Below are 24,878 nucleotides of genomic sequence, written 5' to 3'. Positions count from 1 at the left end.
AATATTGATTAGACTCTAAAAGCTCAATATTCCAGGTGCAGCTGTACTGTTACAAATTTCTACTTTAGTTGATACATTTCTTAGTGGTATCTTTTGAATCCTTTAAAGGGGTTGTTCATATTTAAAGGTATACGCAAAACGCATCAGTTAAAAGTACTGCTCCAGTAGAATTCTGCACTGAAATCCATTTCTCAAAAGGGCAAACAAATTTTTTTACATTTAATGCTGAAATCTGACATGGGGTCAGACATATTGTCTGTTTCCCATGTGCCCCCAGTCATGTGACTTGTGCTCTGATAAACTTCAGTCATTTCAGTTCACTTTACTGCTGCAATGCAAGTTGGAGTGATATCCCCCCTCTCTCTCCCCTCCCCCAGCAGAACGATGGGAAGGTAACCAGATAACAGCTCCCTAACACAAGATAACAGCTGCCTGTTAGATCTAAAAACAGCATTCAATAGTAAAAACCAGGTCCCACTACAACACATTCAGTTACATTGAGTAGGAGAAACAACAGCCTGCCAGAAAGTACTTCCACGTGCTGGCTCATTCTGAAAGCACATGACCAGGTAAAGTGACCTGAGATGGCTGTGTACACACCAATATTACAAATAATACAAAAAAATACACTTGCTGGTTCAGGAATTACATTTTATATGGTAGAGTGAATTATTTGCAGTGTAAATCGTGTAATTTAGAAATAAAAACTACATCATAAAAATCATGACAGAATCCCCTTAAATTAACTTTTAGTATGATGTCGAGAGTGATATTCTGAGACAATTTGCAATTGGTTTTATTTTTGTTATTATATGTGGATTTTGAGTTATTTAGCTTTTTATTATTCATTGGCTGTCCAGTTTGCAATTTCAGCAATCTGTTTGCTAGGGTCCCAATTACCCTAGCAACCATGCATTGATTTGAATACTGGAATATCAATAGGAGAGGGTCTGAATAGAAAGATGTGTAATATAAAGGCAAAAACAATAAATTTGTAGCCTTACAGAGCATTTTTTTTTTTTAGATGGGGTCAGTGACCCCTATTTGAAATCTGGGAAGAGTCGGAAGAAGAAGGCAAATAAAAAAAAAAACTATAAAAAAAAAATAAAAAATGAAGACCAGTTGAAAAGTTGCTTATAATTAGCCTTTCTAAAACATACCAAAAGTTATTGAACCACCTCTTTAATGAAACTCATGGATTCTGCTCAGCAGTACCACCAAAGATAAGAAATGTATCAACTACTGTATCTAATTGGAACAGTCAGTAAAGCACCCCAAGCCAAGATACCAGATGAAGGAACATTAAAAGTTGGACTTTCCAAATAAGAGACGACTAGCTTTCAATATGTACAAAAACCTTTCTCCAGATATCCTATGCCTTCAGGAAACACATTTTACCCAAAGGTCCTACCCAAAATTCTTCCACAAGCTATACCGCACCCACTATCTGGCTTCCACCACTAGCAAGCATAGGGGCGTTGCTTTATTTATCCATAAAAACTTCCCCTTTATTACTCTTTACTCCACTTTAGATGCTAATGGTCATTTTGTAATACTTCGAGGTACATTATACGATCAACACTATACCATCGTCTCCAGTTATGCCCCGAATGCTGATCCTCTCCAATTTTTTGACTCGCTTTGTAACCTATTGCCGGACTTAGATAACACCAGACTCATTTGGGCGGGAGACTTTAACTTGTCCTTTAACCATGCCCTCGACCGATCCCAATCTAGCTGCCCTATGCGACATAGGACAATCACTAAGCGGGTTGACCAACTACTCCATACCCACAAGCTCCTTGATTCATGGAGGGAGGTTAATGGTTCGACTCGTGACTATACCTTTTACTCCCACGCACATAACTCCTACTCCAGGATCGATTACATACTGGTTAACGCTTCCGATGCCCCTTCACTTATAGACTCTAAACACATACAGTGTGCCTGGTCGGACCATGACTTAGTATTGACTACATTAGACTTACAAGTCCCCTTGTTCAGGCGTCCCACCTGGAGATTGAATGAGAGCCTATTGGCAGACCCTGAATGTGTAGACTTTATCTCGCAGGAGTTAACCCACTTCTTTCAAGACAATTTGCGGCCCGAGGCTTCGATAGATTGGGTCTGGGTATCACATAAAGCCTTTATCAGGGGTTGTTTGATAAAGTATGCGTCCCGTAAAAAGAGAGAGAGGATGCAGGTTCAAAAGAGTCTGGAGGTCGAATTAGCATCTCTAGAACAAACCAATAGACTCCACCCATCGAAGAGACTTAGGCAGCTGATAGATGAGACTAGGCAAAAACTACATGCCTGCCAAATTGCACAAGCCGAGAAGGCTATCCGTAAGACTAAGCACAAATTTTACAGGTACGCGAATAAAGCTGACAAAATGCTAGCTAATTTACTTAAATCTGAATTACGGCAGGGCCAAGTCCAAAAAATCAGATTATCTAATGGTACGATCTCCTCGAATCCTGATAAGATTCATGATACTTTTATTTCCTTTTTCCAAAAACTATACACCTCCAGCTCCCCTGGAAAGCCAGGTGCGGTGGAGGCCTTTCTGGATCAGTATGCCCCTGAGCCCCTTTCCGATGACCTGCAGCAGATCATGACCCAAGATATTACCTATGAGGATATTGAGTATACGATTAAACATTTAAAGTCGGGCAAAGCCCCAGGCCCTGACGGATTCTCTTCATTGTACTACAAGAAATTTGCGACCCAGCTAATCCCACAACTCCAGAAATTATTCCAGCACGTCACCGCTGGTAAACCCCTACCTCCTGAAATGAACGAAGCTAGCATTTCCCTTATTCCGAAACCCAATAAGGATTCCTTGAACCCCAAAAACTATAGGCCAATCTCTTTACTCAATTTGGACATTAAATTACTCGCCACTATCTTAGCGAATAGATTAAACCGGGTCCTACCCTCTACCATTCATAAAGACCAAATTGGATTCATCCCCACCCGCCAAGCCCCAGACAACATTAGAAAGTCCCTGAACCTAATAGCATACGCCAACAAACATAAAATCCCTACGTGCTTCCTGGCGCTGGATATAGAGAAGGCCTTCGATACGCTTAGCTGGCCCTACCTATTCTCCCTTCTTGGCAGGGTGGGTCTAGGGTCTACTTTAATCAATACACTCCAGGCTTATTATCAGGACCCAAAGGCTTCTCTCTCTCTCCCCTCTACTAGCAAGGTGAACCACATCAAGATCCAGAGAGGTACGAGACAGGGGTGCCCTCTTTCCCCAGCCCTTTTTGCCTTAGCGATGGAGCCTCTAGCTAGGGCACTCAGGGATAATATAGATATTAAGGGCCTTCCTGTGAAGGGTAGAGAATACAAACTTTCGCTTTTTGCTGATGATTTACTCATGCATGTAACTAACCCTCTTACTTCTCTGCCCAACCTCCTTCATGTCTTATCACATTTTGCAACAATGTCAGGCCTTAAGATCAACCCGGAGAAATCGGAAATGCTTCCCTGCAATCTTCCACAGCCTATCCTTAAGCTAATCGAACTGAACTTTGGATTCTCCACTAGGACTGATTACCTACAGTATCTGGGGGTGAAGCTGACGTCTTCTCTCTCTACCCTGTACAAGACCAATTACCCTTCATTAATTCATCTTTTGATGCAGAAGCTTTCCTCCTGGGATAAATATAGGATTTCCTGGGTCGGCAGAATTCATTGTGTAAAAATGGTGTTACTGCCGAAGATCCTTTACCTATTTAGGACTTTGCCTATTCCGGTGCATGTAGCTGATATCCGAAAGCTGCAGGCGGCCATTTACACCTTCATCTGGCAAAATAAGGTTCCACGGATTTCGAGGCGAGTCATGTACCTACACAAATCGAACGGCGGCCTTTCGGTGCCGAACTTGATTAAATATTATAGAGCTTCCAGACTTGCCCAATGGGCTCCTTCGCATGCTGGTGCAGCTGCCCCTTTGTGGGTCCAGATTGAGGACGACCTGCTTTACCCCCACCTTACCAGCCATGTCCTGTGGCTCGGCAGAATCCCTTTGAAGAGCTTTCCGAAGCATCCCCCATCACACTTGATATGCTCAGCTTGTGGATTAAACACCGCAGGAGTTCTCAACTATCTTCACTCCCTTCCCTCCTCAGCCCTATAATTAACAACCCGGACTTTGCACCAGGTCAGTCTAAGAAGGCTTATGCGTGGTGGCTCGGGAAGGGTGTGACCACGCTGGAGTCCTTGGTTCACCGAGGCAAACCTCTCACTATGCAGGGACTAACTCAAAAATTTGATCCGCCCCAGCAGGAGTTATTTAGGGCTTCGCAACTTATTCACTTTGCCCATCGGCTAGCTAAGCAATGCCGTGACGGCTCCTTCACGTCCACTTGCTTTGAATCGTTTTGCAGGCAAGCACCATTGGCACCAGGCATTCTCAGTTTAACGTACAAATTACTCAACAGGCTGCCCACTGAATCTTTCAAACATAACTACATGCTACAATGGGAGAAGGATCTCCAAATTACACTCTCGACCCAGCAATGGTCTCAATGCAGCCTTACGGCGAATTTGGGGAGTACTTGTGTTTCCAATAGAGAGACCTCGATCAAACTCCTGCACAGGACCTACCTGGTGCCCTTGCGACTGCATCGGATCTACCCGTCTTGCGACCCGCATTGCTTCAGGGGCTGCCAAGCCACAGGCTCCATGCTTCACATTTGGTGGACGTGCCCAGTTATCTCCATCTTCTGGGATCGCATCACCCAACTATTATCCAAGATCTTCCATATTGACTTTCCCAAGGACCCCGCCACTTTTCTCCTGGGGAAAAAAACGGCCAAACTGTCCAATCCGTCTCATAGGCTGTCACAGCACATTCTCACAGCTGCCAGGTTGATTATTGCTCGCAACTGGAAAAAACCCACTATCCCTATTCTCATGCTTAAAGCAAAGATAATTGACATTGCAGCTAACGAAAGATTGTCTTACATGTTGCAAAATGACCTGGAGGCCTACGATAAGATTTGGTTGCCCTGGTTAATGTATGAAAATGACCCCTTGCTTTTCTCAGCATTGCATGTATAACCTGTCTCCTTTCCTTTGGGTCCTCTCACTGCATGTGCCCTTGATTATGCTCATGATTATTGTTCTCGTTTACTTTGACACCTAGCCCAGCCGCCGTTTTTACTTTTACTTTTTACTTTATTTTCTTTTTCTGTTTTTCTTTATTTATGTGTTTAATTTCATACTGTTACTGTACTCATGCGACAATGCGATGTATTCTTTCTTCTTTTATTTTTCATTTACTGATATTTTTGGAAAATCAATAAAACTTTCAGTTTAAAAAAAAAAAAAGTTGGACTTTAATTTTAGAAAAACAGTTAAAGAATTTTTTTTAAAAAAACAAAGCAACTAAAAAGGTGTAGCTGGTACAGTTTTCATCACATTTAATGCTATTTAAAGCATATTTTCAATGCACATGAATTATATATTTTCTATTGTTTGCTAAATAATTGCCTTCTTGTAAAATATATAAGTATATTCAAAGTCACCTCAGAGTCCATGACCTTTATAACTTTGCTCGTCCAGGAGTCTTAGTATACTTAACGTTTTTTTTTACTTTACTATGCATTGCTACTTTTTCCACTAGGATGGTGCAAACAAAAACTCAGTTTTCTAGACCACCCCTTGTAATTATCACACTTCTTTGGAGATAGAAAATTATAACAAATCAATGGAAGTTGGAATTAGAGTTCTGTGAACTTTTTTATTTATGACAATAAACTCTGCCTGCTTTGACGTGCCATTTGTTTTATCCTTTTACTGCAAGCATTCTGAGCCACTCCATGAAAAGTGACAGAGCTCATGCAAACAGAATTTTTTAGTTCAACACATACCTGTTTGCATTTTATTTGTTTGGGTTGTAATAATTCATATCTGTGTTTTCATTGTGTTTTTTTAATGCAAACTTTAATTATTATAGAGGTCTGTGAGGATACCCTCAAGGGTATAACCCTGCATTTTGCCTTATATGTATTTGCATTTGGCTGCATTTGTTTATAGTGATGGAGAAAAGGTAAAAACACAGTTGGTAATATTTAGAGAAATTTCCATTTTACTTTTAGTGCAGAGAGCATACTTTTAACTCTCTGTACAAATAATGCAGCCACCTTAACATTCTCCATGCAGAAGTAGGGACAGCAACACGCATCATGGAGACTGCAGCAATCCCAAAAATGCCAGTAGAACCGAAAGCATCAAACTTTGGGTGCTACTGTAGCGCACTTGCATTGCCTTTGCAGTTGTGCTTGAGGTCTAGGAGTTGTGTCACATGTCAAATTGTTGCAGATTAAAGATAGATTTCATTATCTCAAATAAGAAGATGCCACTGCCCATGCTCTGCAAATTCCACAAGATATGTGATTTTCCATGTTGTAACCTAACTGTAGGCTAATAAAAATGCCTGTTTTGGTTTTTAATCAATGGTGGGTCTATCTTTTAACTGACCCTGATGCCCTCTATCTGTCGTTGTGCAAATGTGCAAAGCTTCAGGCAATGTTGTACCCATAGCTGGCCAATGAGTCAGTGCTGCTGTATGTACATCTAAATGAGAAATCCGGTATGGTCTCTCCAAGAAACACTATTTCCATGGTGACCACAGCTCAATCCACATTGGTGCAATACAAGCAATATATGTTAACTCATAAGGTTAATCAAAGAGATGAGAGGCTTGGGAGCCAGTTAAGGAAGGTACCCAGAAACCCAGTTTTTCTCTGGGCCCAGTACAGGTATAACATTTGGGGCCCCTGTACAGAAATTGTGACATCTTAAATGTTGGTTTACAGGGACCCAGAAATGACCGTAACCCCTGTGGCCCTATGATGGATGCCCTGCACATGCCCAGGAGCATTACATATGCTGCTGCCTGTATGGTTCATCCCTGTGATTCCAAACTCAGGAGAATTTCTATCATCCACATCTGTCACTGCCCTTGTAAATGCAAACCAACCATGATTAATGTCATAGGGAATCCGTATAGCATCTGCATGAACACTAGCCCTGTAATAGAAAATATCTTTCTAAAATCCAGTACCTTCTGCAGGCATTTATCAGTGGCTCTGTGGAATAAATATCTATGTCCTATGGGGTGGATGAGAGAGAGATATAAACAGCAATCCTATGGCATGGGCATGTGTGTGGAATCTGCAATTATGTAATAAATGTCTTAAAACATATTTATCAATGTGATAATTTAGTTATCAGGCAACGTAAAAGGGGGCACTAAATCATAGCACGTAGACTGGTAACCCATAGCAAACAATCAGCTCTCATCAGCCAACTGTATTAAAACTAATGAAAGGAAAAGTCTGATCGGTTGCTATGGATACTGCATTTTAGAAGTAACATTTGCTTTGTATATTGCTTTTTTAGGATCATTCATTCCTCTGCCTGACTAGTGAAGCATTGTATAAAACCTATTGCTAAATAAATGTATTTGTGTTGCATATAATTTGAGAACTTCAATATACTCCCACCAGCGTCCATCTACCTGGGGATGCTGGGAACTGTTGTTCAGAAGGAAAGGGGGTAGACATTGCGGTACTTGCTGAAATTGGTATTTGCAATCACTTAATTCGCTGTTGAGAAAGGAGCAATAAATCCCATTCCCCTGTTCTGCTTTGAACCATGGAGGAGTAAAATCAGGGCCACTAACCACGTCTGATGAATGCTTTGGAAGATGGATTAGCTTTAGTGCCAGGGCACATGGAGGATTGGCTTTGCTGATTTCAGCCTGCATTGTTTGTGAGAGAGAAGCGGATCCACTCCCTTCTCCAGCTCCGTTGGCTTAAAAGTACAGCTTCTACTTGCATGCAGGCACGCAGAGCGGAGGTTGGCTAGAAAATGCATGCTTTTTCATTTTGGTGAACTCTGCTTCGCCCCATGTACCTGAACTAAGATGGAAGCTGTATTTTTTTGTGCAGATCAACAGAACTGGGGAAGGAAGTGGATACACTTTATTCAGCCTGCACAAAGAACGCAGCCTGAAAGCAAGCCCATAGGCCTTGTCCCTTACAGTCCTAGTGGCAACAGCATGAGGGAACTGAGAAGAGGCAAAGCCCAACAAAAACGCACAGGGCTGGTGCAACTAAGAAATTCCAGTGAATGCATAGTAGAGGGCTGAAAACTGATTTCCTAAAGGGAACTACTTCACCAATTAGAAAATCCTTTGTATAGAAACATAGTATCTTTTCGTCCAGCATCTGCTAGTTTAATATGTCTTGAAAGATAAAGTTGTAATTGACTGAAATAAGGTTTTACGCCCATGGGTGTATTGAGAGCAACTATTAGCATGACCTGTGTTTATCACTTCTTTGGTACTTCTAACACTTTTTTTTTCATTTCATTTGGGTTCAGCTAGTTCACCAGAAATAAAGACTTTTTTCAATTGTCCCTTTAATTTTTTTATATGTGACGTTTTCTAATATTAAAGTTTATAGTTTCATTTTCACATTCTTATGCCTTTCTAAGGCAGTTCTGGGAGGGAGGTCACCAACTCATGTAAACTAAATTGTTAGATAAACTGATGCATTTCTTATTTTTGAATCTGCTGTACAAAATCTCAGAGTTCCCTGAGTTGATAATAGTTCAATAGTTGTTAATATTCCACAGATCCTACTGTGGTTTTTGAATCTTATAGTGCTCAAATTTAGACTGTAGAGTATTTCTTGGTTGTGTCCAACTGCCCATAGCAATGAGTTAGTGGTTAGAATGGCCAGGCTGAAAGATGAATAGGGCACAGGGACTGATATGAAGCTCTTTTATGCTTTGGTGTTTAAAGTGATGCTTTAAAAACACAGTTAACTGCTATTAGCAGTTTTGCACAACACTCCTCCATGTAAGAAGCATCTAATTCAGGTATGTCATAAATTAATGTTTTTGTATAAGGCCGTTAAGCAGAGTGGTTCTGCAGGACAGACAGAGCAGAGTAATAAGCACTTTTACCTTATAGAGGGTGGCATGAGGGGTGGTTTGAAAAGTAAAACATGCATTAGTGGCAAATGCTGTGGGTTCCTCTGCACTGATCTGCACTTAATAATTGTAAGTGAAAGTGATGTGATTGGGAAGCATCTGTGGGCATATGTGTGTCATAACGGCAGTTTTAAGTTTTACTCTTTAAACCCACCAGGTACCATATTTCTAACAAGAGGTTGGATATTGTGTGGTGTAACCACATGTGGATGGCAAAAATACAATTAACTGTGAGCCGTGCAGCCATATCAGTTTCCTTCCTTTTAAACAAAAACAGTCCTGTCATGCCTTGTGACTGGGATTCAAGCTATGGCTGTAGAATAACCTGGGTAAATCTAGCTGAGGTTCTGTGGCGCCATGTGTGTTTAAGAGCTCCATGGGATCTTGGCCAAGAACATATAGATATAAAAGTAAGCTGTATGCGTGCTGTTTGGTAGAAAGAGTCATAAGAGTCACAGATAAGTGAAGCTATACCTTAGCAGTTTATGCTCTCTGTAAATTGGATAGCATTCGTATAATTAGTAAGGGATTGTTCAAGTCTCGCTATATAGGAAAGCAGAGTCCCGTTGTTTGATAAACAAGCCCCAGTGACTTTCAAGTAAAATGGCACTTGTAAAACGACATATATCTGGAAAAGTGTACTTGTTTCTCTGTTATGGGGCTCCTGTATAAGCCTATGTGTGTATGTGTGTGTATATATATATATATATATATATATATATATATATATATATAGATAGATAGATAGATAGATAGATCCAAAGTGTATGTATATGTAGATATATATATATATATATATATATATATATATATATATATATATATATATATATATATACAGTACATCAACCCCAAGAAAAGAGGGCTTCTCAGGTTCTCTTATGGGCCCTAGGAGACTCCTTTTCTGCAGCTAATATTCTTGGAGACAGCCCAAAATCAACATATGTGTGTATGATTTTCATTCCATGGTCAAAGGTACTCGAGGGCAAATTCCTGGGGGTTTAGTTTATTCTTACTGCATGCATCGAACAGTGGTAAACTAAATAAATACGTTTAAAACACTAAGGCGGTTACTTACTAAACTCAAATTTTTTTTTGGGCAAACATTTTAATTTTTAGAGGGGGAAAAATGTTGAACTTTTGAGATTTATTATGCCCCAAAACTGCAAAAAGTCAGAATCTGAAAATGCGCCATCTCAAAACTGTCAAGGTCATGTATAAGTCACTGGGAGATTCCTCTTTTACAATCTGAATATATGCAATGGGTTTTTCCGACAATCCAAAATATTCAGGGGTTCTGGGCGACAACCCGAAAAGATCATACAATTCAGGCTTCAAATCTGAAAAATTTGTACGATTCGGGTTTTTGCTCTCTTTTAATGAGTTTTTCCCTGACCTGACCTTTTTGAGTTACTTTATTGATAAATACGATGGAAATGTGGATGGGAGTTTGGTCGGGCTTGGTTTAATAAAAATATGAGATAAATTAGTAAAAAAAAAACCTTAAAGTATAGCTTAACAATTTGTTAAATGATTGTCTACTTGGTTCAGTATGACACCAAGTGATTTCTCTGGACTACATTTATGAAAGAGAATGTCTAATTCTAAGCAGCTTTCCAGTACACATGCATTATACATTTTCTATGGTTTCAAAGTTATTTGTTAATGCATTTGCAGTTGAAAGCAGTATTTGTTTGTCTCTTTATTTTACCTTGGATCTGATTCATAAAATAATGTTACAGGAGTTCAATCTCCTCTAGGTCTTTTTTTCAGAAGTCATAGCCAGGAGAATTCAGGTTTCAAAATTACATTTGCAAATAAGGACCCCTTTAAGGCAGCATTGGCAGCACTGGCTGCTCCATTAGACCATATGCTGATTAATAATACTCCTTTGCGTTGTAATACAAACGCTTTGCTTCTTGAGTGAGGAGGTTTGGATTGGTAAGTTGCAAACACATTTGAGGTATTATAGGGTGCTAACATTGGGCTTTAAAGGAGAAGGAAATTTGCCAATGTAGCCAATAGATAATTAACAATAGTGCAAGATATAGCACTATATTTATTCTGCAGAATGCTTTACCATACCCGAGTAAACAGCTCTAGAATCTCTCTCTGTATGTTTAGGATACAGCTGCCATATTAGCTTGGTGTGATGTAACTTCCTGTCTGAGTCCCTCCCTGCTCACTCATAGCTCTGGGCTCAGATTACAGTGTGGAGGGAGAGGTAGAGGAGCTAACTGAGCATGCTCAAGCCCTAGTCCTGGAGGTAGTGCAAGATATAGCACTATATATATTCTGCAGAATGCTTTACCATACCCGAGTAAACAGCTCTAGAATCTCTCTCTGTATGTTTAGGATACAGCTGCCATATTAGCTTGGTGTGATGTAACTTCCTGTCTGAGTCCCTCCCTGCTCACTCATAGCTCTGGGCTCAGATTACAGTGTGGAGGGAGAGGTAGAGGAGCTAACTGAGCATGCTCAAGCCCTAGTCCTGGAGGTTTAAGCTGAAAGAGGGAAGTGTAATACAAAAGCCCATGTATACACAACAGAAGGAAAGAAATGTGGTGTTTCTTTTGACAGAGGAATCAGAGCAGCATTACTTTGAGGGTTTAATGGTGTATTAATATACCTTTCTGATAAAGGCGACTTAGTTTTAACCTTTTCTTCTCCTTTTAAGTGAGGTAAAGTGTTAGAAATGAAGTTGAATTGCAAGCATTGGTGCTTTATTTTTCTCGAAAATGCTGTAAAGTTGATGTGTTCCAGAAGTTCAGAAAATCGACTTGCAAACTGGTCAGGATGCAACTTTACTGCTTTTGCTGAACATTAGTAAGAAAAATCCCTCTATATATTGTATGTTGCATTGTACATTGTAAATGCCTTTATTTGCTTTAATAGGCACATAAACCTATTATAAGTATTTTCCATTTGTAATGAACAGATAATGACATGTCCATAGCCTGTTCAGAGAATGTTCTACAAGGTGACAGCCCACGCAGGGTTTGAAAAACAGGAACCACTCCAGGTGTTGCTGAGCTACATTTTCCAGAATGTCCCTATGACTTGACTTGCAGCGCTTGTAAATCAAAAAATCTTTATTTTGCCTAATGAAAGAAAGTTAGCTAACTGTTATTAGTTTGATGTATGCACTTTTTCTCTTGTAGAGTTGTGTTCAATGTGTTGATTCTTTATACATATATATAATAATAACTATTTTGTGGTTAGCAATCTCTCTTACTCCCTTTCCTGTTGGTTTGCTGACAGAGGAGGGAGTGTGGTAAAATCTGATTAGGTTGTCATTGGGATACAGCAAACAGAACTAGTAGTAAACATTGACTTAGTTGAAAGATTTCAAGTGCTCACATTCAAACCAGTGAGACCTTTCACTGTGGCTACCTGTAACCTGTTTAATGCCAGTGAGGTGTTTGTACAATTACTGCGCATCTTCCTTTTTCGTTCTAACATCTCAGGCTGAACTGCGCAATTTATTAAGTCCAGGTCCAATCAGGCAATATGGATATTCTGGCAAATGCCAGAAGGGAATTGACTTTCTGCTGGGCCTCTGTAAAATAGTCCTTAAAATGCCAGAACCTGTTTAGAGTTTCATTCCAGACATGCAACAATTTAAAATAAATGCATAGATGATATCACTTTAATTACAGGTAACAACCAGTGCTGATGGCTGTTTATATGGCATGGGGCTGTTTACCCTTTGATTGCCCAATGGAGAAGAAATGCATTCTTAAAGGAGTTGTTCACCATTTAAATTACATTTTGGTATAATTTAGAGCAGGGATCTCCATCCTTTTGAACCCATGAGCAACATTCAGAAGTAAAAGGAGTTGGGGAGCAACACAAGCATGAAAAATGTTTACACTGCAAATAATTCACTCTACAATATAAAATGTCATTCCTGAACCAGCAAGTGTAATTTTTTTTTATTCTTAATATTGGTGTGTAGGCAGCCATCTCAGGTCATTTTGCCTGGTCATGTGCTTCCAGAAAGAGCCAGCACTTTAGGATGGAACTGCTTTCTGGCAGGCTGTTGTTTCTCCTACTCAATGTAACTGAATGTGCTGCACTGGGACCTGTATTTTACCTGGAGTCAGATTTCAACTTAAAATATAAGAAAATCTGTTAGCTCTTTTGAGAAACGGATTTCAGTACAAAAGTCTGCTGGAGCAGCACTATTAACTGGTGCGTTTTGAAAAAAACATGTTTTCCCATGACCATATCCCTTTGATTACTATGAAAGGGTTCATGAAACATGCTTAGAGCCCCAGTGATCTGTGCTTTTCTGTGATGTGAGGGCAGGTATTGGGAGTGGCACTAGTGCCTAAGATGAGACCTTATGACACACTTTTGTCCTGTAAAGTGGATCTCTGTGCCTTGTTTTTTCTAATGTGTCAATGTTTGCGCAATGATGTTGCTGTTTTACAGTGAAATGGGTGAAAAGCTGCTGCTTTATGTGTAAATATATAAAGGGGATAAACAGATGCTGTCTCACAACAAACATGCAGTCTTTGATTCCCACCACACCTTGCCTGACTCCTGGCTTTGCCATTTGCTCACATTCCTAACTCCTTATCGCTAACAGGTTGTGTTTAGTCCCCATGATGCTTGTGACTGTGTTTCTATAGCAACTGCATGTGATGTCACAGGCATGACGACTGAGCCTTTGCTTGTTCCCAGGCAGGGCCCTGAATGTCTGTGTGGGAGGTGAATACAAAGGCAAACTGGATGGAGCACACAGCTTGGAGACCCAGAGCCACATACAGGATGTATTCCATGTAATCTGCCATTGCTGCTTCTTTCTAGTGAATAATGGATTGTGGATTATAAATTCCATGCTATTGCTATGCCTGCCATTAAACCCACAGGTAACAAATAGTGGTGCTGTTCTACTGGAAATGGCTGTTTTTCTCTTTTATTGCCAGATGCAAGGGACAGACAAGGAGTCTTGTGCTGGGCATTTAGGATTTTGAGGTGCATCTCATTGCTATGGCAAGCATGTCTGCACTGAATCTCAACAGCTGGTATTTAATGACAAGCCCATCAACCCAGAGAGACTGATGGGAATTGTAGTCCACGAACAATTGTAGAGCAGTGCTTTGTTTATGTGTGCTTTTGGTAGTTTCTTTATAATTTCAGCCACAGCTTGTTTGCAATCTTTTTTTTTTTTCTCTTTTATTGCTCTGAGCATAAATTGCAGCACTGACTACAGTTTGCTGCATATGTACAGAATGATCTCTTATTCAGAAATGTCTCTGTGGTGATTGTGAATGTAAAACCGTTGAGCACAAAGCAATTTAGAAGTGTCCCTTGGGTTTACATTTACATTTGCGAAAACTGCTAAGTGGTATTTATTAAGATTTTGTTTTGTTTATAAGGACATTCGCTGCAGATATTGGAGGCTGTTTATCATTTCTTGTATGTGATAATGTTAATGGCAAGGCTTAAAGGGGCACTCTCATGAACAGAAGCAATGTTAGTGCAAGGTTAGTGATCCCAAACAGAGTTCAGATTGAGGCATTTGGTTGCTGCCTGTTTGCTTTGGTGCAATTCTTTTTAGTACAATATTTGGTTATCCAGGCTTTAATTGGTTAATGTGTATCACAAGTTCAGTGGTCCCACACAATACATAGAGCAGGACCACATTCTGGTACAGGTATGCGAGTGTTAGGGTAAGGCCACACGAGGAGATTCGGGGAGATTTTGTCGCCTGGCGACTAATCACCTCGTCTTCTAAGCGACTATCTCCCCGAACTGCCTGACTCCTGCATCGCCACATGTGCTTTAATGCAGGCGACTTTTCATTATAGCCTATGGGTAAACACGCTGAGGCAGTTCGGGGAGATAGTCGCTCAGAAGACGAGGCGATTAGTCACCAGGTGACAAAATCTCCCCGAAATCTCCTCGTGTGGCCTTACCCTTATAATGAGCCGCAGGAACAAAGGCAGCCATAGTGCAGTAACTTCAACCTAGACCAGATCTTAGTGAGCTTCAAGGGCAACCTTGTGCAACCACAAACATGGCAAATCCTGCTGTAGCAAATTTTTTGAATCTATGGAATGTAACGTTAAGGGTAGGGACAAACTGGGCGATTTGGGGAGATTTAGTTGCCTGGCGACTAATCGCAGCGACTTTTCTCTCCGAATGCCTCCCCTCACTCTGCGCCTGGATAAAATGAAAAGTCGCCGGCGCTAATCACACACGGCGATTCGTTTTCCGAAATCGCCCGAAGTTACCTCACGAGGAAACTTCGGGCGACTTCGGAAAACAAATCGCCGCGTGTGATTAGCGCAGGCGATTTTTCATTTTATCCAGGCGCAGAGTGAGGGGAGGCATTCGGGGAAGATTGGTCGTGGAAAGTCGCGGCGATTAGTCGCCAGGCGACTAAATCTCCCCAAATCGCACAGTGTGTCCCTACCCTTAACCAGTTCTTTGACAAGTGGATAATCAACAGGGTCACGGGGGGGGGGGGGGCACTGGCTCCCAACGTGCTCTAACAGATGATGTTCAGGTTATACACTTTATGGACAACAACAGTTGCTTCTAAGGTTAAGAACAATGGCACATTTTGACGCCTATGGTTAAATCTTGCTTCCCTAGGGTTGACAAAACATACATACAAATACATCTGTATGGCTGCCTATTCATGAGCAGACATTCATAGTGGTTTGGGCCACAATCTGCTTTTCTCCACCTGCATTTATGTTTTGTTTTAATGTGTGCCGTAAAACAGATAATAATAGGCTTTAGCTTTGGGTTTGTTTATATAACAACACCTGCCTTATTTAATTTTTTTAATTAAAAGAATAGGCAGAATCCATTTTTAACATGAGTCCAATTTATTGTACTAATTTTTTGGGTCTAAGATGTCCCTTTACTTTACAGTACAGAAGCCGTCCATTCGGAACATTTCTACATCCAGTGGCTGCTTAAAGGAGAAGGAAAACCTTTTGGCGCAAAACTCCTCCATCCTCTACCTTCCCCCCCCCCCCGGGCAAATGCGGTCCTCTCCCGTGGAGTTTGCAGGCGCCATCTTCTCCTGTACGGTCTTCTTCCTGGATTCCCCGGCGTTTGGCGGCGGAGGTGCAGTAGGAGCATTTGCCGGTTCAGCTCTACTGCGCATGCGCCGAAAGACACAACGTTTTCTGATTTCTTTTTTCGGCAACTTTGTGACTTTCGGCGCATGTGCAGTCGATTCCAACCAGCAAATGCTCCTACTGCGCATGCGCCGCCAAACGCCAGGGAATCCAGGAAGGTGACCACACGGGAGAAGATGGCGTCTGCGAACTCCACTGGAGACGACCTGCACCAAGGGGTAAGTAGCAACTTCGGGGCATTTGCCCGGGGGGGGGGAGGTAGACTGGGGGGGGAAGAAGGGAGGGGCCTATGGGAGCGGGCGTTTTTACCTGCGCTCCCCTTCGTTGCGCTTTCTTTTGTTCAGCCACAGAGGAGCTCAGGAGTAGACACAGTCAATTATTTTGAAGGGGGCTGTACTCACCCAGCCACATGTAAGAGCCAAACGCAGGTTGGGACGCAGCATGTTGCATTTCCCCTGCTTCCCCTGTTCGGCGCATACATGCGTCTGTTTGAGTACAGACCCCTTCAAAATAATTGACTGCGTCTACTCCTGCGCTCCCCTGCGGCTGAATGGAAGAAAGCACAACGCAGTGGAGCGCAGGTAAAAACGGCCGCGTGTTAGGGCCCTAATACAGCCGCTGGACAGCAGCTATGTCTAAACTTTGGAAGCTTAATCAGAATTATGTAAGAAACAATTTTTGTTTGTTTTGTTTGACAAATGTTTCATATTGCTTTTTGTTTACAACACTTACTATTTCTTTATTGCTAATTGCTTAAGTAAATGGCTTATCTTTACAGCGCTAACATAAACTACCCATAGAGGATTCTGCCAGGAGTTTGACAGAAATTCATGCTTAGTGACTCATTTCTTGGTTTTATTATCCCATTATGACATTTTTTAGAGCATTCTGGTATATCTTTATCTGCATTTACACAGTGAACAAAGGTTCAGTACAGCATTATGTGAGCACACAACTCCATAATTTCTTTGCAGCAAAGTGTTGCTGGTAAAGCATGTAGCCATAGCTGGTAAACCAATCACCTAGCCGCAGCTGGGAGGACAATGCATACAGGTATGCCACCTGTTAGTCAGAATGCTCAGGACCTGAGTTTTCCCAGAGAAGGGCTGTAATTTGGACCTTCATACCTCAAGTCTGCTAGAAAATCATTTAAAAATTAAATAAATCAAATAGGCTGGTTTTACCTCCAATAAGGGTTAATGATAGGGATGTACCGAATCCACTATTTGTGATTTGGCCAAATCCCTGAATCCTAATTTTCATATGTAAATTCGGGTCAGGAAAGGAAAAAGTGAAAAAAATCTCTGTATTATGGGTTTCCAGATAACGGATCATGTACCTCTATGAGTTTCTGCACATATTTACATCTTTAACCATGGGAAATCTGCATGTGCGTCATATTTTTCAATTAAATTGTTAATTACTCTTAAAGTACTCTGGAACTGTAAGCAATATGGCAGCTGCCATGCACTTGAGTAAATAGACCAATACAAGGAACTGTACTGTTCACTTATAGGGATATTATAAGTGGCAGTGGAGAAACCTGTTTTTCTATAATGAGATTTTCTATAATGTGATGTATATTTTTGATTGTATATTTCTGGTACACTTGGAAGTCTGCAATAAAACATTTAAACATTAACCGAACAAGATTGTTTTGCCACCAATATGGATTCATGCAGTTTAGTCACCATTAGGTACCACATACTATTATATTATTACAGAGAAAAGGGGAATCCTTTTTAAAAATTAGATTTATTTGCTTAAAATTTACTCAATGTGAGATGGCCCTTTCATAATTTGGAGTTTTTTGGTGTTTCAAGATAGGGGATTCAATACCTGCGCAAGAAAATCATATGGTTATTCTTTCATTCTATCTTTTCTTCTTAGGCTTTAAAATAATTTGTCCTTTAGATAAGGACCCTATTCCTTATTTTCGGCTATACAGAAAGCAAGAGGAGAAGCAGCACGAAATATATTCGCCTATGCAACTAGACGAGTGCCTATAGGTTTAGAATTAATGTATTATAGATAGATATGCTAATATTTTTCTGCCAATTTATATTATGCATTTTAGCATTTTATTTAATATACATGTTTATTTATAACTCTATTAATGATGCATCTACACACTAATGTTCAGAATGAATAATGGGTTTGCTTATGTAGATGCTACATTGTACCATATCTCATAGCAACCAATGAGCAATTAGCACTGATCAGTCTACTGTAAGTTGGACAGTAAAAGCTGTAGGGAGTGTGATTCCAACAAAAGCTAATGCTTGATTGGTTGCTATGGATTTTGCCCTTTTGCTAATAAGTGGACCCCAACTGATTGAGTTTAGTTGGATATTATATATGCTGATTTAAATGCTGTACAGCATAAGTCTTTAGGCTTTCATGTATTTGAAGGCATTTCGTTTTAATGCTGTCCTTGTCACACTGATAGATGAAGAATCTTCTTAACGTACTGTGTAGGTGTTACATATTCAGCAGATGAGGGAGAAATTACTGATCTTAGAACAAGATGTCCCGTGTTGCAGGGATGTGATTTATTGAACGGAATGATGTCCTGTTGAGAGTGTCAAGGTGCAAGGGATTAAATATCAATGCAATCTATTTAATTGCTACAGTTCTGTGGCTGCAGTGACCATCTATGTGGGGTTGAGGGCAGACTGTAAAATAATCTGCTTGGATATTCAACTCTTCCAGATATTCAAGCAAAGAACCTTAAAGGAACTGTAACACCAACAAAAATTAAAGTTTTTTTAAAGTAATGAAAATATAATGTACTGTTGCCCTGCACTGATAAAACGTATCTGTTTGCTCCAGAAACACTACTATAGTTCATATAAACAAGTTGCTGAGTAGCAATGGTGGAAATTGAAAAAAGGCTATATGGCACAGGATGCATACTGGATAACAGATAAAGTTATGTTCTACAGAGCTTATCTGCTATCTGCTGTGTAACCTGAGCCTTTTCTCTTTTGAATGGCTGCACCCATTGCTACACAGCAGCTTCTTTATATAAATAATAGTAGTGTTTCTGAAGCAAACACAACAGTTTTACCAGTGCAGGGCAACACTGCATTATATTTTTATTATTTTAAAACAATTACATTTTTTTATGTTACTGGTCATTTAAGTAACTTCTTTACAAAGTAACGTTGTTGCCAGACTTGGAAAGCTTGACAAGTTCATATAATGGCTTTGGCTTTTGCTAAATGGGGAGACTGTACAAATCTCAGTAGCTGGTTATTATTATTATTATTATTATTAACATGTAGTTTTAGAGCACCAACATATATAGCTTTGATTGAAAAAGCAAATGAGAGCACACAATAGTAGTAATATTATATTATAACTAGTGATGAGTGAAATTTAGCTGTGTTTCACTGCAGAAATGTTGCCCATAGACTCCAATAGGTGAAAATTTTTTGCACAACAAAAAAAACATTTGATACCCATAGACTTCAATGCATTTTGGCGAACATTTGCTGTTTTTTGCAAATTTTTGTTGAATCGAAACTGTCAGATTCGCCCATCACTAATTATAACATGTTCACCTTTGTATAAAGTATTCTAAGCATGTTTTCAATTGGTCTTTGTTATTTATTCTTGTTTTTTTTAGTTGCTCCTATATTTTTCTGAGCAGAGGTACTGATCCCAGCAGGCTTACAAGGTTGTTCAACCCACCTGTTCCTTTCTACAAGTGCACTAACAAGGACATAGTGCGCCTGTGAATGAAGACACAGAGCAAATTTCATAACATAATATACATGTTTATTTATAACTCTATTAATGATGCATCTACACACTAATGTTCAGAATGAATAATGGGTTTGCTTATGTAGATGCTAAATTGTACCATATCTCATAGCCATTTAAAGGATCAGTAACAGAAAAATACCCTTTTAAAAGTAATCAAAATATAATGTATTGTTTACCTGCACTAGTATAATTGACGTGTTTGCTTTGGAAACACTACTATAGTTTATATAAACAAGCTGCTGTATAGCCATGGGGGCAGCCATTCAAAGGACAGGTTACATAGCAGCTAATAGATGTACTCTGTAGAATATCATTGAATTCTATTACAGAGCTTATCTGTTATCTACAAAGTAACCTGTGCCTATTCTTTTTCAGCTTGAATGGCTGCCTCATGACTACACAGCCGTCTATATATTATCTATAGAAGTCTTTCTCAAGAAAACACATAACTTTTACCAATGCAGGGCAACAATATATATTTTTAATTACTTTAACTAGCCAGGGGCAGAAGGGGACATTTGCTTGGGGAAGCTACCAATAGAAAACCTTCCATTGGAGAATGTATAATTATATATGAATTTATAGCAGATGGTCTTTTTGGTAGGAGACTTAGCCTCCTTATTATTCTATGTCACTAATTACTTCACTGTAGTGATGTGTGGGTCTCCCGCCCTCCCTCCACCCGTGCCCGACCGACTTTCGGGTTCCTATTATAGACCCACTCCTACCCGCCCTGCCGATGATGTCACAAAAGGGGCAGGTGAGCAGGCACAGCATCTATAAAGGAAGATCTGGGAAGCCAGCATTTGATGATGGCAGGCGGGGAGAGCAGGAGAAGAGCTCAACCCACACCTGCCACCTGCGAAGAAGAGTGCGAGGTCGGGCCGTAACCGCCCTGTAGGTAAACCCGCGTTCCCACGGGTATTGGGCCGGCCTGCACATCACTATTTCACTGATCACTCAGAGCCATTTTATCAAGACAAATTGTATACAGAAAAGCCATGTCTATTGTATAAATATCTATCTATACAAAGTTTTACTCAAAATATCCCTTTTAGAATGCAGTATAAAATAAGTTTGCTTGCAGACTGGCACAGAAATACGTTTTTTGAAACTTTGTTTATAGAACAAGGAAAACTTGTGCTATGTACAGTGATAATTGCAAACTCATGACTTTATACTGATATCTGTTTTGTGTGATAAGTTAAACAATTGCAAAACAAATGTGCTATTGACACAGAATTCAATACCAGTCCAGCAATGGAATGTTGAAACAGTCTTGTGAGAGTTCAGTTAAAAGCTTCCATTCAGTTACCCACTGCAGCTCCCGTACATTAAGATTTCCTCCAACAAAGAAAAAAGTTTGAAGAGAAGCTTTAAAATGAACGATCCCATAGCACAATACTGTTCTTATAGTAAACACCTTTCAGCATCTGTATTTATCTGCAGACCAAGAAGTAGCCCTGTGTGGCATTAGCATTAAGTCAGTGGTTGTGAAACGTTTCCATTTGAAGTCCCTTCAAGGTCCAACCTTTTGGTCAGGGTCCCCTTTAGCTCATGAAATGAGAACAGGTATAGGAAAAAATCAGTACATCACTGATTCAGTCGTAGTTTCAAGAATATCTAATAAATCAAATACATATTCACCCCAAATGACATCCCTACTGAGCTTTCATGCATGGAGAGCAATTGACCATTCTCTTGAATACTCATCAAAACTGGCCTTCAGGATGAGCTTTGCTCAAATTACCACCCAAAAGTGGCCAGCCCCAAAAGTTGGGAACTACTCCTCTAAAAGTCAGTTGAAACCTTGGTAGGTTTTATTTATAAAGCAAATCTAAAAGCCCTACATAATCATGGCTGCCTCTCGTGAGTTCATAATACAGATCTTAAGTGTTTCCAATAGCCTCTCCAAGATGAGGCCTGTTTACTCAAACCTCCAGGTGTAGTAAAGAATAACCTTACTAAATAGAGCATCCAAAGTACCTTTTCAGAACCGGCATCAATTTTTATTAACCAGTTATTTTGTACTTGTGGTCGAGGGAAGAGCCAATAAAACACATTTAGTTTGGTCTATCAATACAGTGTCTAATGCTTGCATTTTCTTGGGCTGTGAATATATTAGTACTGCCTAGCCTGCATGTGTTGTGCCCAAGAGGGATTAAGCAGGGGGCCCTAGTTCAGTCGGCTATGGGAAGACTATAGTGCTCTACTAAAAGGAACAGTAACAACAAAAAATTGAAGTATCCTAAAGTAATGAAAATATAATGTACTGTTGTGCTGCACTGGTAAAACTGGTGTGTTTGCTTCAGAAATACAGCTATAGTTTATATAAACAAGCAGATAACAGATAAGCGCTGTAGCATACAATGGGAACTTGATTCTTTTTAGATATCCAAAGTTAAAGGTTTTTATGTGCATCTGTGTGTGTGTGTGTGTGTGTGTGTGTGTGTGTGTGTGTATTAAGGTTAACCCCAAACCAAAATGATTGGGAACACATCCTCTTCTCAGTCTGACATTGTCCCTTGCTAGATGCATCTATTGTTGTACTCTAGCATGTACCTTTAGATTGCATATGTTCTTCCATACTAGCCTTTGCCTTTGTGACTCCACCTTCATTTTCATTCCCATATTACAGCTGTTAATCAACCACGCTAATTACACATGCTTCATATCTATACTAATCAAGTTCAAGTCATGCCACATGTCAATTAGTGCACTCTGCTCCCAATCCCTAATCTGCCAGTACAAAGGCTCCTTCAGAGTTTCTCTTCCCTTGATGAAATTAGCAATGAAGGGTGCAACCACACAGAGAGAGAAAATCTGAACCAGAATTTGGCACAAAATTGCAAACTTCATCAAGAGGAGGAATGAAAACTCTTAACAGTATCTGCTAAGGGCTCAACAAAACAGGTAGCAGGTTGTCCATTAGCTTCATAAATATTCAGGCAGGTTAATTTAGATTAGCTAATCTGAAGCTGAGACTGATGTGATGAGGAAAGATCTCTGTAAAACACTTCCCAAATGAGCCAGGGTTATATATAATTATAGGATAATGAATAATATATAAATATCCTGTTTACATACTTTATGGTGAATCACTGCAGTCTGAAACTTGGCTGGTGGAGCAACACATGCATACTTCTTAATTGCCAGACAAAAATAAATTTTTACTGGAAATAAAAAAGGGAGTATACACAGAACAATCATAATAAAAATAATAAACCAGTGAGCACGTGTCTTTTAAACTTTGTTTTGCCTTTTATCATCTAATCCTTGGACTTTATAGTTAATCATTTGAATAATTTAAAATAATTTCCATAGCTATCTCATTCCTTATGACTTCTCTGCTTGGCTATGGCTCACTCCTTATCGAAAACGGGAGCATTTGAAGTGGTAAAAGATAATGTTTAATCTTTGTTCAGAGATAATGTATTTAAACCACTACAAAAGTAGCTTCATATGACTACCTGGCCCATGCAGTAAACTGTATCCATGCAATAAACTGACCATCATTCTATCTTTAAAATGTCTGATATGCATATTTTTTGTTTTTAATCAACCACCTCTCACAGGTGCCCAATTGAGATCTCACCTAATCTCCCTTCTAATGCCATTGAATTAGTAAACTCAGAAGCAGCAGCCCTCACCCACCTCTCCACCCGACGGAATAAATGCCGTGTATCACCCACCCAGCCTGGAGCCTCTGGGAAGCTGCCAACTCCCAGCCAGGAGAGGTAAGTGCTCAACCATAGGGAATATTTCAATTGTTTGAATGTAGACAGCAGTTCTAGTAAAAAGAGTCAATGGAAGGATACTGACCACCAAAAGTTCCATATGTTTTTAAAACTGGATCATGTGGCTGTACACACATTTATCATCTGAGATAATACCAGCTTAAAGGAGAAGGAAAGGTTAAAATTAAGTAAGCTTTATCAGAAAGGTCTATATAAATACACCTCAAAGTACTGTATCAGACTTCCTGTTTTCACCTTAAACCTCCAGGGCTAGGGCGTACGCATGCTCAGTTTGCTCCTCCCACCCTCCTGTAATCTGAGCTCAGAGCTATGAGAAAGCAGGGAGAGACTCAGGCATGAAGTGATGTCACAGCAAGCTTATATGGCAGCTGCTGTCCTAAACAAACAGAGAGCTTCTAGAGCTGTTTACTCAGGTATGGTAATGCACTCTACAGAATAAATATAGCATTCTTGCTTGCACTATTGTGTCTAATCTATATGCAATAAACTGCCTTGGTAGCTTTCCTTCTCCTTTAAATTGCATATGCATATAACTGCTAGAAAACACATCTCATACATTTTGTTCCTCAATAATATTAAAGGGGTGGTTCACCTTTAAAGTTAACTTTTAGTATGTTATAAAATGGCTAATTCTAAGACTTATTTATTACTTTTTATTACTCATCTTATTATTCATGCCCTCTCCTATTCATATTCCAGTTTCTTATTCAAATCAGTGCATGGTTGCTAGTTGGACCCTAGCTACAAGATTGCAGAAATTGCAAACTGGTGAGCTGCTGAATAAAAAGTTAAATAAGTCAAAAACCACTAATAATAAATGAAAGTGAATGGCAAATTGTCTCAGAATATCACTCTCTACATCAGTGACCCCCAACCAGTAGCTCGTGAGCAACATGTTGCTCTCCAACCCCTTGGATGTTGCTCCCAGTGGCCTCAAAGCAGGAGCTTATTTTTTAATTCCTGGCTTGGAGGCAAGTTTTGGTTGTATAAATACCAGGAGCACTGCCAAACAGAGCCTCAATGTAGGTTGACAATCCACATAGGGCTAACAAATGGCCAATCACGGCACTTATTTGGCTTATTTGGCACCCCAAGAACATTTTTCAAAGCTAGTGTTGCTCCCCAAATACTTTTACTTCTGAGTGTTGCTCATGGGTCCAAAAGGTTGGGGATCCCTGCTCTACATCATACTAAAAAGTAAATTGAAAGGTGAAAACCCCCTTTA

The 24,878-nt window shown here is 39.9% G+C and overlaps 1 protein-coding gene across 4 annotated transcripts in view; it reads left to right on the top strand.

The window, feature by feature from the left end:
- The window catches only part of adcy6.L (adenylate cyclase 6 L homeolog), a 109,727-nt gene that overhangs the window by 9,086 nt on the left and 75,763 nt on the right, over positions 1-24,878 (top strand). For 3 of the 4 annotated variants that reach the window (XM_018247357.2, XM_018247356.2, XM_018247358.2), the window contains exon 2: positions 23,471-23,632. Coding sequence is in view for 2 of the 4 variants with exons in the window: in XM_018247356.2 (XP_018102845.1) it covers positions 23,471-23,632 (162 nt within the window). In the remaining 2 variants the exon portion in view is untranslated. Of the gene's footprint in view, positions 1-13,707; positions 13,896-23,470; positions 23,633-24,878 lie in introns of all 4 variants that reach the window. The other variant, XM_041582486.1, reaches the window with a different exon arrangement.

This window comes from Xenopus laevis, chromosome 2L (genome assembly GCF_017654675.1).
Source record: "Xenopus laevis strain J_2021 chromosome 2L, Xenopus_laevis_v10.1, whole genome shotgun sequence".
Taxonomy (NCBI): domain Eukaryota; kingdom Metazoa; phylum Chordata; class Amphibia; order Anura; family Pipidae; genus Xenopus; species Xenopus laevis.
The sequence above is the reverse complement of the archived record's forward strand: the minus strand, read 5'-3'. Positions and strand labels throughout refer to the sequence as shown.